The sequence below is a fragment of the Lepus europaeus genome, chromosome 9, assembly GCF_033115175.1.
Source record: "Lepus europaeus isolate LE1 chromosome 9, mLepTim1.pri, whole genome shotgun sequence".
In the NCBI taxonomy this organism is placed as follows: domain Eukaryota; kingdom Metazoa; phylum Chordata; class Mammalia; order Lagomorpha; family Leporidae; genus Lepus; species Lepus europaeus.
Window position 1 is genome coordinate 95275646 of NC_084835.1, and position 14041 is coordinate 95289686.

General features: G+C 39.5%; 1 protein-coding gene across 10 annotated transcripts in view; it reads right to left on the reverse strand.

Moving 5' to 3' along the window:
* Positions 1-1502: 1502 nt before the first annotated feature.
* The window catches only part of PIAS2 (protein inhibitor of activated STAT 2), a 106913-nt gene continuing 94374 nt past the window's right edge, over positions 1503-14041 (reverse strand). For 3 of the 10 annotated variants that reach the window (XM_062201617.1, XM_062201620.1, XM_062201619.1), the window contains 2 exons: positions 12638-12675; positions 7722-9891 (listed from right to left, as the gene is read on the reverse strand). In XM_062201617.1, the coding sequence (XP_062057601.1) occupies positions 9709-9891; positions 12638-12675 (221 nt within the window). In that variant the 3' untranslated portion in view covers positions 7722-9708. The other 7 variants (XM_062201622.1, XM_062201624.1, XM_062201615.1 and 4 more) reach the window with 7 other exon arrangements.

Below are 14041 nucleotides of genomic sequence, written 5' to 3' on the forward strand. Positions count from 1 at the left end.
TTGTGAAATGTCCCACTTGTACTCAACAATAATCACATACTGAGTTGTCACAGGGGTCTATATGTTCATTAAATCGTGTTGTTCAATTCTTTTCTTCTCATTTTAAAAGACTCTCGCCTTTTTGTAATGTAGAGCACAGAGTGGGTCAATTGGCTAGAAATGCCACTGACCAAGCAGGATTACACACCCCTATGATTACATTTCCAGAAAAGAGAGTTAAAGTGGACAGAGAAAGTACGTTTTCACAATAACCAGAGAGAATCATCCATGTCACATGCAGCACATGTTGAAGCTAATAAAAATCAAGTCTGAGACTTTGCAATTATGAGCACATTTTGAATTCAGCAAAAATTTCAGGAGTGATAGCAGCTGAGATTCCATCATGTCAGCTACTGCCAGAATCTTCAAGATATTATCATCACTGTCACCCATCTGTTTCATCAACATGAAAAAAATCTCAACCCTGAATAAATCCAGCGACTGACCTCTCCCACAACTATGACCTTGACAGTACAGGAAAATGCCATCAAATATGCTGGTGCCACTCTTACTATGGTATCCAACTCACTCACTGTTTGTCCATTCTTCAATTCTTTAGGACCACAATGTTAAGCTGTTCTGTACCTCTATCCCTACTCCTTTCCACTTCTGGAAGCAGCTACATCACTCGGTTCTCAAAGACAGGAAACCATCAAATGAAATCTCAACTCTTTGCCATTCAAAAAATACACACATGGCTGTATCTCTGCCCATCCTCTGATCTGGACCCAAAGTTCCTCCTCCTGATGAGGAACTTGGAGTCTGTTTTCCATTACTTTTAACGGAAGACCTGAGGCTGGGCTTACCTGGTTCACAATGTTGGCGTTTTCAACAGGCAGCCCCCTTGATTCAGCCTCTGGTGAAAGCCTCACGGTGGGAGCACAGGCAGAAGAGGTCTTGGGCAGCCTACAGAGGGGCTGCGCTCGCTCTTTAAGAACACACTGTCCCGAGAACTAACCAAGTCCTCTGAGTAGTCATTAATCCCTTCTGAGGATGACATCGATGACCCAATTACTTCCCACTGCACCGCACCTCTAAGGGTCCCATGTTCTCACATTACCACACAGGAACACAAGCATCCAATCCATGAACCTGGCTGACTACATCACAGCCAAACCATGGGCAGGAAATCTGGTGTACCAAGGATCTTGGTCACCCCTTCTCTCTCTGCTGATTCCATGAGACTCGTGGCTCCTACACCTTAACAAAAAGCACACAATGCCCTCAACCACATACACTTTACTGTATTTAAAAACCCCTCACCCTGCCGCAACCTTAATTTACTTTCTTCATTCCACTAAAATTGCTCTTGATGAAATGACTAGATAGAGCCCAGTTGAGAAAGCCAAAGGAAGACAAATTATCCTAAAATGTATATTCACTCCTTCCCTGCATTTTAATGGGATACATCTTACAATCAAGGATTAAAAGCAGTGAGTCATAGTTGAATCGAGTTTAATTTCCCTTTGTTTACATAATATTATATAACCAGGTAACTTAGCTTCAAATAGGATGCTTCTGAAATTGAGGTTTTAAAAATGAAATGTTTGTGCTGTATCAGCTTTCAACTCCAGGGATCGCTCTCTTCTTGAAATACTCCACATCCTTTCCCTTCTATCTCGGCTGCTTCCTCCCCATCTCCTTGGTGTGCTTCTCTTCCAATCTTCTTTTTCCACTCGCCAGTGCCTGTGGATGAATTCATACCCTTTCACGGCCTCAGTACTGCCACTCACATGCTGGAGGATATGCCCTTAGCTCATGTAACAATACATGGGCACAACTTAGAGAGATAGCAGAAACCGATTCTTGCTTTCTGTTCAAAAGCACTGAGTCCAACAACGATTTTGGGTCAGTTGGCTGGCCTTAAGAGACTGGCAATGCTAAATTATGCTTACAACTACAATTATGCTGCATAACGTGGTGTGGTACACCTGATCCAGATGAAGTGGTTCTCAGTACATAATCTAGAGGTTACACACATAACTTCCCCAGCTTTACACACACATACAGCAGGCCGGGCCTACAAGGGGTCACTTAAGACTTCCAGGTTTAACACAACACATGCACTGCCTGCATGATCTTTGCCTTATAGGCTGCTGGGAGTCTAGAAGGTCAGTGTATGCCTTCCTCCTAATTTCCTGGCACCCATCACTTCTACCAACTACCCCAAACATGCTTTCCTCTCTTGGTGAATGCCTGCTGCTTAGGTGCTACATTTTCCATGGATATTACATTTCCAGTCAACAAAAATCAAACACAAGCAGTTATCCATCACTGCCTCATTTGTTCAAATATTTATTGAGCACCTACTATGCACCACACACCTATTAGGATCTGGGATGCAAGTAAAGGTCACATATTAGCCCTGCCCTCATGGAGCTTACAATCTAGTAGGGAGCACACACAATACAGTAAACCAATACATAAAATATTAAGGTTGTGAAAGATGCCATATGGGATGTAAATAGGGTTAATATAATGGAGGCTGGGAACACCCACTATCAATAGAACGATCAGGGAGGGCCACTCTGGGTTTGAAGCCTGACTTGCTAATTACAAAGTGCAAACTCTCAAGCAAATCCCTATCCTCTCAGTAAAATGGAACCAATCATAGCAAACTGAGCAACTGGTCACTACTGTTAATGATCATGAGAACTCTGATGCTTTGTTTTATATGGTCCTTGCAATCTATTTCTGCGTATTTCTCTCAATAGCCCTTCAGAAACATTTTCATTACTTTTGCCATTTTTAATCAACCTTCCTGTTTCTATTTGTATGTTACTTCCATCAAATCAATTGCCTTATCTATGTACTCTAATAGCACTCTGCATTTCACTCTTTACCATTAAAATTGTAATTTTCCCATTTCACTCCTCTGTACATACAACTCTGGTGAGAGTAGGTACCTGTCTTGCGTTCCAGGTATCTGCCATAACGCCTACCACAATTGCAAGCCAAGGTAAAAAAAAAAAAAAAAAAGCAAAAAGATGAAAGACATGGAGGAAGAAGGGAAAGTTTGATGAAAAGAAGATCCTGAAAATGACAGAAGACAAAAGTCAAGGGCCTGTGGAGTTAAACTGGCCTTAAAGGCCCACCTCCTACTCTGTGGCTTGGTGGGGTGAAATGGTGCGACTGAACGACACAGCAAGGTCATCTCCTGAGAAGCGTCTGGTTGGAAAAGGCCAGTGTTGACGTTTGTTACGACTGATGAGAACAGGCACACGGCAGGGCCGCGTCAAGTCAAAGGACTGACGGGTGACTCTGAAGGAAGTGGGGAGGACTGACACTACTGAGAGTGGAGCAGTCCAAGCTGGTCGAGCAGTGAAGAGAGAACACAGTAAGGGTAAACAAGCAGCAGGGAAACTCTACAGGCTCGGTGGAAAAAATGTTAGAGGTCAAACCACCAAAAACCTTACAAGCTCTAGATTGTTGGTTAGTAATCCAAAAGAATGCTGGAGACAAAATGACAGGATTAGAGGCGGCTAAGAACACTGTGATCTAGGAAGCGAAGCCTTCAGCAATGCAAAGTGAATGACAAGGTGGCTCCCCGTGAACAGGGGAGCTAACAGGATAACTTCACAGCATGGGCTTTGAAAGCAGAGAATTTGGAAGCATTACAACAGGGTGCAGAGATGGAAGACCTAAGGATTCAGCCAAATTTGTGAGAGCAAGAAAGTGAAGAGAAAATGCAAACGAAAGGTTGACGCAACTAAGCATGGTCCACAAAGGAAGGAGCAGATAGGCAACTGGGGGTAACTAAAATAGGCATGGAATGAAGCGACGGTGAAAGTGGGTGGCAAAGGAGATTTGCACTTGTTGAAAAACATCACAGAAAAACCAGGCACGAATCTCATGGATGCTTCTCACACTTAGTATCAAACTCATCACTGTCTCCTCTAAATGACTCATTTCCATCCTGTCTCTTGTCTTAGGAAATAGCACCATAATCCTCCAAGTTATAAAAAGATAGGAAGAGAATAGCACCATCATCTCCCAGGCTTGAGAAATGTATTTAGCCCTTATTCCTATGTCCATTTAGTCACTGAATCTTGAATCTTCCTTTGCAAAGGCCCCAGTACCCATCCCATTCTTATTACACAGCCATGAGTTGAATCCAGTTCTCCTAATTTTTTGTCAAGATTCCTATATCCATCTCCCAAACAGCAAAGCTAACTAACACCACTTCAGTCTAGTCAGAGGGCTTTATGGATCCACTGAAGTCAGATTCCCACCATTCATTCACGGGGACTTTGGGAGACTTACCTAAATGTGTCTTCATTTGTAAACACCACTTTCCTTTAATTAGCTGTTGCAAAGAATGAAATATTCTTGGGACATTTTCAAGAGTACCTGATACTACAAAAGAATTCTTAGTTTTTGAAAACCTCATTACAACCCTTTAAGTCTGAAATTAGGTCTTTTATATGACTGCATCTCACATACTAAACAACCATTTGCTGAGTATTTCGAAGAAGGCCAAGTAAGAGGCCCAACCTGTTTTATAACACTACAACATTCTTCACTGAAGTGAAGACTTAAGTTTCCAGAATATGAAGTAAAAGCAGCTTTAAATGCTACTCAGAAGGCGGGGGGGGGGGGGGGGGGGGGAGGCTTGGGTAATGAACGTGCCATGTCAACCGAGAAAACATGGTGTCTTGGCCATCTGAAGAGGGCAATGATTGTCCTTTCCCCACAGCTGCCCTTAGAACAGTGAAGAGTGAGACTTGATTGGCAACATAAAATAAAATACAAAGTGAAACAAGCCCTGCTTTTTCTTTGAACCTTACCACTTTTCCAGTTTGGGGTGGGCTGCCTTTGGCTCAGTAGATCTTACTGTCTTTTGGGGAGCTCAGGCCAAAATGGAGCCTACAAGAGGAAAAAGAGCTGGCTACTAAGAGCTGGCCCTAGGCACAAAACATTTTTAAGAAATGGTGACATCACTTTTGAGCTAAAATTGGAAAATGTAGTCTGACAGAAAATTTGTGCTACTTCACAGTGCAAATAAACCCATGTGAAAAATCAGTTGAATAGCCACCTGCAGGTGTTTCTGGAACATGCCACATAGATATACTGAAAGCTGATAAAGCCTGGGGAAATCTCTACCCAATACCTTCAAATCGGTTCTTCCAGTTCATCAGGGTCAGAGAGCAAAGGGTCTCAGTGCAGATGCTGGCATGGAGATAAAACGCATATTCTTGGAAACTAACTAGACACTGAACACTCTTTCTCATTTCAATTCACTGGAGCATAAATTAGCAAAACACACTGGGAAGGTAGTATGAACCAAAAACTACAAAATCATTCACACCCTAGACCCAGAGGGTCTGTTTCTACGAATTTATCTTTAAAGAAGTAACTTATGACCAATATATTCGCTGTAGTATTATGAGATGCGATCTGTAATGCCTCATGAGGAAATGTCCCACAAATCACAGCATATCCATACAATGGAATAGCATGTAATTAATCATGGTTGAGTTTTTAGTGACACGGAATAATGCCTATAGATTGAGGGAAAAAATCAACATACAAGTTATCCTAAGAATAAATGAAACTATAAAAACATACACAAATAGCAAAGAGACTGGCAAGAGATACACAAAAATGTGAGAAGCAAAGCATTTTCTCCTCCTCTGTTGTTAAAATTACAGGCAATTCTTATTTCTCTTTATACTTTTCTGTACTGCCTAATTTTCCATAATGAGCACACACAACTGGCAAACAAAAGAAACAAAACCATTACTTAACCAGGCAAGCATTCAAGATGAATAGGCATTTTTATATGGCTTTACCTGTAGTGTGGTTCCTAACCAAGAAAATAAAAAGGTGGTGGTGGGCAATTAAGCCAATCATTATTAGACCGTAGCATCAAACTCTTAAAAAACAAGGAAATTTCTGAGTGCTTTTGCACAAATCTCACCAAATGCATGTAGAACTGCAGCAAAACGATGGTGACTCACACTCCAAGCTCCCATAGTACAAGGACCCAGGACCACTAAAGCAATGTCTGACTCAAAGGTAAATGGTGTAATGTTTCACATTTTCTATGATGGAAAGAACTGGGCACTCATCACGACATTCCAGAGAAAGGGAGACAAACTTACTAGGGAAAAAAGTGTTCTCCAGAACCAGAACAAAACAGTTAAGTGTGTATATGTGTGTGTGTGTGTTGAAACCAACTGGAGGCCGGCGCTACGGCTCAATAGGCTAATCCTCCGCCTTGCGGAGCCGGCACACCGGGTTCTAGTCCCAGTCGGGCGCCAGATTCTGTCCCGGTTGCCCCTCTTCCAGTCCAGCTCTCTGCTGTGGCCAGGGAGTACAGTGGAGGATGGCTCAAGTGCTTGAGCCCTGCACCCCATGGGAGACCAGGAGAAGCACCTGGCTCCTGGCTTCGGATCAGCGAGATGCGCCATTGAAGGGTGAACCAACAGTAAAGGAAGACCTTTCTCTCTGTCTCTCTCTCTCACTGTCCACTCTGTCAAAAATAAAAAAAATTAGAATAAAAAAATAAGAAAAAAAAAAAAACAGAACTGGAAGCTAGAGAGAAATGAAAGGCATAGTTGGTAACTAAAGGCTTTGTACAATAAAAAATGGATTACTTAAAAAAACACAAATGTGATGAATACTCTACTGGCAGAAGAAACAGACAACTTGCTTATTAAATATGGAGGCAGAAGGGTCTGAATATCCAAATCAGAGTAGGCTCTGTTCAACACTACTGCACTGAAAATCCAACACTTGCTATTTCTTTAAATGCCTCAAGACTACCCTAAGGGAAACTTGTTTTACACCAAGAGACCAAGTGTTACAGACCTACTTAATTACCCCACTATCCCTTACACATGCATTGTTGTTTTCATTCTAGCTCTACTGGAACACAGTTCAGATGTCACATAATCTAAATTCCCTCTGTTTCATTTGGCCTTTACAATTATCCTAGGACAGATGCCACGTATTTATAACTTCTGGCCAGAAATGGAAATAAAACCCTGCAGTGGCTCATCTAGGGATCAGAAAGTCAATGAGTGTACGCAGATCTTAAATGTAAATTATACTCAGCATCAGTTATAATGCCAGGATTCACCAAGGCAAGAAAACCCTTAATATTTCTAAGAAAGATCAAAATGGTTGGTAAAAAAAATTTTCAGGAAAGTAATAACTGTGTTCCTTTCCTTCAACAAGATGTCCCAATTACTGGCTGGCTGACATCTCAGTAACAGTGAACACAACCCCTTTATTCCACTATACTCAGTCAAGCAGAAATTTGGGCTAGCAAGACACACTGCTGAAAAGGCAGGTCTTGGTAAAAACAGTGAACATCCTAAACAAAAGATAACTGCCTGATCAAGATGTTGCCACAAAGCCAAAGGCATTAAAATATCCACCGCCTTTAAGCTACATTCATGTTACAAGCCTCAACTTTAAGATTAAAACTTACAAGTGTGTTCTTAAAAGTGTCAGTAACCTGTATAAGTTTTATACATAATTTTGGTGTAAAGTATCATGAATGAACACCAAAACTGTTTACATAAAATATTGAAAAAGAAACAGATCACAAGTACAGAAACACAGCAGTATCAGTTACAAGAATCAAGTCGGCAAACTAATTTCTATTAATATTTTCATTTACTTTATAAAACAGTTGGGTAAATTGCAAGGAATCTATGATAATCTTAAGGGTAACAAAATAATAACAAATATGCATAATTTCTTTATTAACAAATTATACTACACAAATCAGGTTACTTTTTCTGATTACAGAGTTAAGAGGAATTGCATCTATATTACGAGCAGCAACATAAAACTTTAATGGGAAGAAATTTCATTATTTAGATATAAAGATTTTACACAGCATGGATTGGAAATCAATGGCTAAAGAGGTAAGAGTGGAAACTATGGTGCAGCTACTCCGGGAGATTCGCGGTAGTTTTGTTTTCCTCGTGTCTTTAATGCAACAACAGCCTTCTCATATGCACAGCATACTAAGTGAAGGGATACCACAAAGAAAGGATAATGTAGAAAACCACAAGAACTTAGGTACAAATAGAGCACACAAAGTCAGGATATTTTGAGAAGGCGTAAAAACACGAAGAAGGGGCAAGTCAGCTCCCTGGAGTTGCTTCAACTCTGAAGTAATGTGTCCCTATTCTAACTAAAATTGGAGCACTTTTGTTTGAGAAATCAATTCATTAATCGGTCATTTCACAAAGGGTTTTGTTTTTAAAGTAGTCACACACTTAGGGAGAGAAAGCTGAATATCAGGACTAAATCCTTGAGCACTCAAAACTGGTTTAGAAGCCAAACGAAGCACAAATGGAAATGTTCCTCCAGCAGACTTGTTTTCTGATTTAAAACCAAACGCACCATAGGAGAGTGGTTTGCAAAACGCACCCGGTAAAACCCCAGGGGTTGGGGGGCTGGGGGGGCGGGACAGGTCATGACATGAGATGTGCAGCGGGGTCTTCCTCCCCAGTCTTCACTTCAGTTCCAGTATTTCTAATTTTGTCTTTTGTGGCTTGAGGAAAGATTTCCTTTTACAAAAGGAGAAAGAGATCTGATACTGTCCTCCCTCCCTTGGTACTAATCTTTTCTCTAAGTTTCAAAATCATTGGTGAGAATGAAACTATACTGATGAGAAGCATGATGAGATGTAAAACATAATTTTTAATGTATTACTAAAATATGAAGTTTCAACAAAGATTTGTATATGATTTTATAAAGTAAATGAGCAAATTAAGTTCTTAGGAAGAAACTGAACTGTGTTATTCCTATCTCCCTTCATCGTGTTCTACCACTGCCTCTGATCAATCAACATTTCTGGACAGCGTGGACAAAATCCTCATGACCACTGCAGCCATACCTACCTCAAAACCATCTCACTCAACAGCTGCATAGAATTCCTTGAGAAAACTTTAGAATGAGAATGTACAGTTATCAAGATGAACATGTCATGTCAGTGCAGACTCTGCATCGTGTTCTAAACATGACCACTGACAGAGAACAGCCAAATCCCAGAACGCCCCTGTGCACTCATTAACACACCATGTCAAAGCGCGAATAGCCACCAGGGAAAGCCGCGTACACACAGGCCATTTGTCTTTGATGAGATGGCGAAGAAAAGTAGAAAAAAAGTGCAACTCAAGCTTCAGTCACTTATTGAAACTTCATCACTCCAACAAAACAGAACAGATCTCCATGGAAAGGACTCATTCAGCGGACATGACTTCTTTCTAGGTAATTTTTTTCCTTCACATCAAACAGAAGTTGCTGTCATTCAAGAATCAGTGATTACATATTTTTATAATTAGAAAAGTTTACTTAAATATTTACATAATTTTTATTGCTGTTTATTATAACAAAAATTTTTTTAACTCATTTGTAGAATCCATCCAGTAATGTATGAAATTGAAATCCACCACTCAAGAAGATACAGTTACGGCTGAACGTATCTGAAGCTCAGAACAAGTACAGCACGAGTAAGAAAAATCCTTGAATGTCATTCAGTTCTTGCTGTGGTCATCTGTGTTCATCTCTTAGAAAGCAAAAGAATCCATTCGACATTTCAATAAATATCAAAGTAATTGCCAAAAAAAAAAAAAAAAAAAAAGAGCTTCCACGGAAGAAAGAGCAGTTTTGATGAATGATTCCCAGAATCAAGTGAGTTCTCCTTTAGTCCAATGAGATGATATCGGGAATGTTACTTCCACTGCTGGTTATGACCCCTGTCTCACTCCTGCTGCTGGATGAGCTAACATGAGTACTGCTTTCATGGGGGCTGCTGGTGGTGACAGACGTACTGCTTGCTGTTAAGGGTGAGGTGAGACTATCCAAAAACATAGGAGGACAGTACTGCTTGAAACAAACAATGACGCCGATGAGGAAAAGGCTACACTGATTTTAAATAAAGAAACTAAATTGTTAGATATGCGCAAGTGACAGTTACATATTAAATCCCACCCACTGGGATTTAAAAATATCTCAAAACTTCATATCTTTGGGTGAAAGGTGAATGAATTTACTTCGCTATTTTATAAGACTTGGTGAAGCAACATATTAATGATTCAAAACGTGTACAACTTGTTTATCATTTACACAGGTAAAAGCACAGGTGATGATGCCAAAAATGACTGAAGTCATTAAACACCAAATATCACCCCAACTGTGACTCATACTTACTCTCAAAAATAATTTCTTCACTAAGTGCATTAAGACAGTTTAAATCACACTGTAAAAGGCTAACATTTACTATTCAATGTTATTAAGCAAAAATTCTAATGCAAACTTCAACCAATCTTTAAGACTCATTAGCAAACAGAGCCTTTAGAGTTAAGCTAGTCTCCTTTGTACATACAGGTGTACATACAATTACTTGTGTAGTTAAAATGACAGCATTCATTCAAAAACAGAGACTTTGTAGTAATTAACTACCACAGGATGCTCAGAGAATGATCTCATGCTATCACAAAAACTTGGGAATGAATTGTGAAGGAGACCTAACCTAATCTTCCCCATGATGCTTGCTTGACAGCCTTCTCCAAGTGTTCAGATTTCAAACCCTTCTGACCACTCTGACTAGCAATTCCAAAACAAATACAAATCTGAGTGTCATGTTCTAATGCTGCCCAAGAGCAGAGAAAGGCAAAAGCTAACAGCCTAGAGCATTTTATGTGGGAAACAACTACACTGTCTTCAAGAAAGTGAGGTCTAATTACACATCCTAAGAAGGTATGTTCTAAATTTGTCTCTAGTTCAATGTACAAAAGATCAATAAGGATATCTAATTGATATTTCCGATTCTGTCATCTGATTTAGCTTATTGTTAGAGACACTGCATTACAAAGAGGAACTGAAGTTGTCCAGAATACATGACTTCAAGGCCACAAGTAAAATGGCAACAGCCCTATGTTTAAGCTGCCAGGCAGAAGAAGAGCAACAAATAACTCAGGTTGCCTTTGAAAAGAACTGTTATTTAATGTTTTAGATGGGTAATGGCCTTGCTACACACACAAATTCAAGAGACGTCAGTTATGGGGGAAAAGGCTGGTTCATAAAAAGCTTCTATGGCCTGGGAAAGCAGTAGAAGATGGCTCAAGCCCTTGGGCCCCTGCACCCATATGGGAGACCTGGAAGAAGCTCCCGGCTCCTGGCTTCAGATTGGCGCAGCTCTGGCTGTTGTGGCCAATTGGGGAGTGAACCAGCGGATGGAAGACCTCTCTCTCTCTCTCTCTCTGCCTCTCCTCTGTGTTACTCTTTCAAATAAATATACAATCTTAAAAAAAATTTCTAAGACGCAGTAAAGACTTCTGAATTGCGGGGTGTCCTTCCCTAAACTCAAATCAATTTTAGGAAATTAAGGGAGAATCTGGGTTTGAAAAGCCCACAAACCTACATCTGTATTCATGCTCCCTCTCAGGCAGTTGAATGCCCCAGGGTAAAAAGATACTCCTTCTCATTTACACAACGACTGCAAGATGCAATAGCCCAGCTGCCAATGAATTCTATACCTTGCATTCTTATACTCAGGGGGCAATTTACCTTTATCCCTAGATTCCTTACATACATACATACATACAGTGGGCACTTATCTGCACAAAGATGAAAGGGATTAAGGGATAATAGGGAGATAAAGTAGAAAAACCTATGGCAACTAAAGGTACAATTTCGCCTTTCTTCTCCTAACTTATAAAATAAGTTAGCACACCAAGTGTCCCAAATAGAGCTATAAAATAAAAATCTCTAGGTTCTAAAATTAACAACAAAAAAGCATTACTCACATAAGACTTTAACCCTGAAGAACCCATTTCTTAGAAAAACAGGTCCCTCTGGCTATAGAATCTACTGATGTTAACAAAGTCAACTGCACACACTATCTTGGTCCTAAATTTCCAGGATTGTTTGTGGGATCAGGTATCCCTCCCTACTTTCAACATCAGTTCTCAAAGCCTCCTTTTTTAAAACAAAACAAAACAAAAAAGAAAACAAACCTAGTTTGTTTTCCTCCTTCCCTTTCTCACCTCTGTCTGGCATGTGCTCTAAGCCTGTCAGGAGAACCCAAGCTCGCTGCAAGGTCTTCAGGCTGGGGCTCTGGGATACTGGAGTCTTTATCATTGACAAAAACTACAGGCAGGATTGGGATACAGCAACTCTAAAGTGGGGCAGCACCAAAGTCCAAATCTGACTGTCTTTCACAATAATGCAGAATTAAGGTAATGAGTCATGTGTGTTTGATCAGCTTTAGTTATTATTTTCCATGTACAGAATGTTTATATACAAAATGAAAACCTGCCCTGTACAGCTTTTCTCTCCAGCACTGCACTCATTCTAAACACTCAAATGTTTGTAAGGAATGCCAACTTGATTGAGCCCAATAAAATTACAAATGTAGGTATTAAGGATGTTATAAACTGAAAAAAAAAAAAAAAAAGCAACTTTATTTCTCCAAATAAAAGTCTGAATAGTTACTACATAGTACTTCCTTTCCATCAGTGTAAATAATTTAGTGTTGACTGTCCTGATTTTATGCAACTGGTCATTTTTAGTTAGTATGACATAACCAACAATCAAATACAAATTAGTTGCTTAAATTCAGGATACATACCTGGGGATCAACTGGAATAAGGGAAAGAAAATCCAAACCTAAAACAAAAATGCTTTGTTAATAGTTGTCTCATATTTTGGAGACTAGTATTATTTCCCCAAATCATTTGTATTTATTATAAGTCACAAAACCTTTGTGGTAATTGCTTACCACTCCGCCATAGGGAAGGTTCTGGATCATAATCAGTAATAGTTAATGTGCATAAAACCCAAAGCTGAATATATTCCTGATAAGACAACTGAAAAAAAAACCCTCCTCTCAGCAACTCAAGAGGCAGCAGTCCAAAGATTCCCAGAGACTGGTCAAAGCAAATGTCTCCCCTTTGTCACTTAATAGAATGACAGGCAATAAAAATGATGAGATAATGAACTGAATTCAGTCCATTTTTCTTTTTTTAAAAAAAGCATACTTAGACTGTTAAGATACTTCGCATTTATTTTTCAGAAATACACCACATTGAAATTGATCTAAAATATCATTTCTTAAATAGATGACTATGTTGCTGATAGTCTTTGGCTCCCTGCTCCCACCTTAAGTACACAGTCCAATGCCCTGCACAAAGCAAGTAGCTAGGAGATGCCGCTCACTAACAGCCAAAGTCAATGAATGGGTACTAGGTTCTAAGCTAATGCAGTCTTCTAAATCAAAGAATTTTCCAATTATGTTTTAGAAACAGGAATGTCAAAACGGCTGCCCAGTAATATCGTTCTCAGGTAATAATAAAAACTTCAAGTCTGAAGCAGTAAATTTCAAAGCCAGTTCCCTCAGACCTCCCTGTGTGGCTTCACAATTATTTCAAAACACTAAAAAAAAAAAAAAAAAAAAAAAATCACGTGAGGTATAGGTCATTAAGAGAGGCCAATTTCTATTGAACCCATGAATTTTATAAGCTGGAATTCAATGTCACCCCCCCCAAATCAAACAGTCACACAGAGTGCACATCTGATACTGTGACTCAAAATAGTGTAGCAATGGGGATATCCAAAATATTTAATATTCAGTATGAATAATCTTAACTCAAAAATTGTCAAGTACCTTTATCCCATTATAATCTCTGAAAGTATTATAAAACAATTATCAAGTGATATAAGCTGTAGCACCAATCATGTGAAAGAAAGTCAAACAATTTCTGAAGCATTTGTTAAATTGTTGTCTAATTTCTTGTTTCAGATGTATGTCACTAGTTGAATGATACAGCAGCTTGAGCCAACAATGGACAATGGAATCACAATGAAATCTTCCAATGACATCCCCATTAAATTGATGACCAGTTAAGTGACACAACTCAGTAAACAGACAGCTTCTCTCTTCACAATTTTTATATTTTTCAGTAAAGCTTTCCTTTGCTTCTGTGAACAGTAATTCAAAATCTGTCTAGCTCTTACAAACCTATTGGGAGTTTTA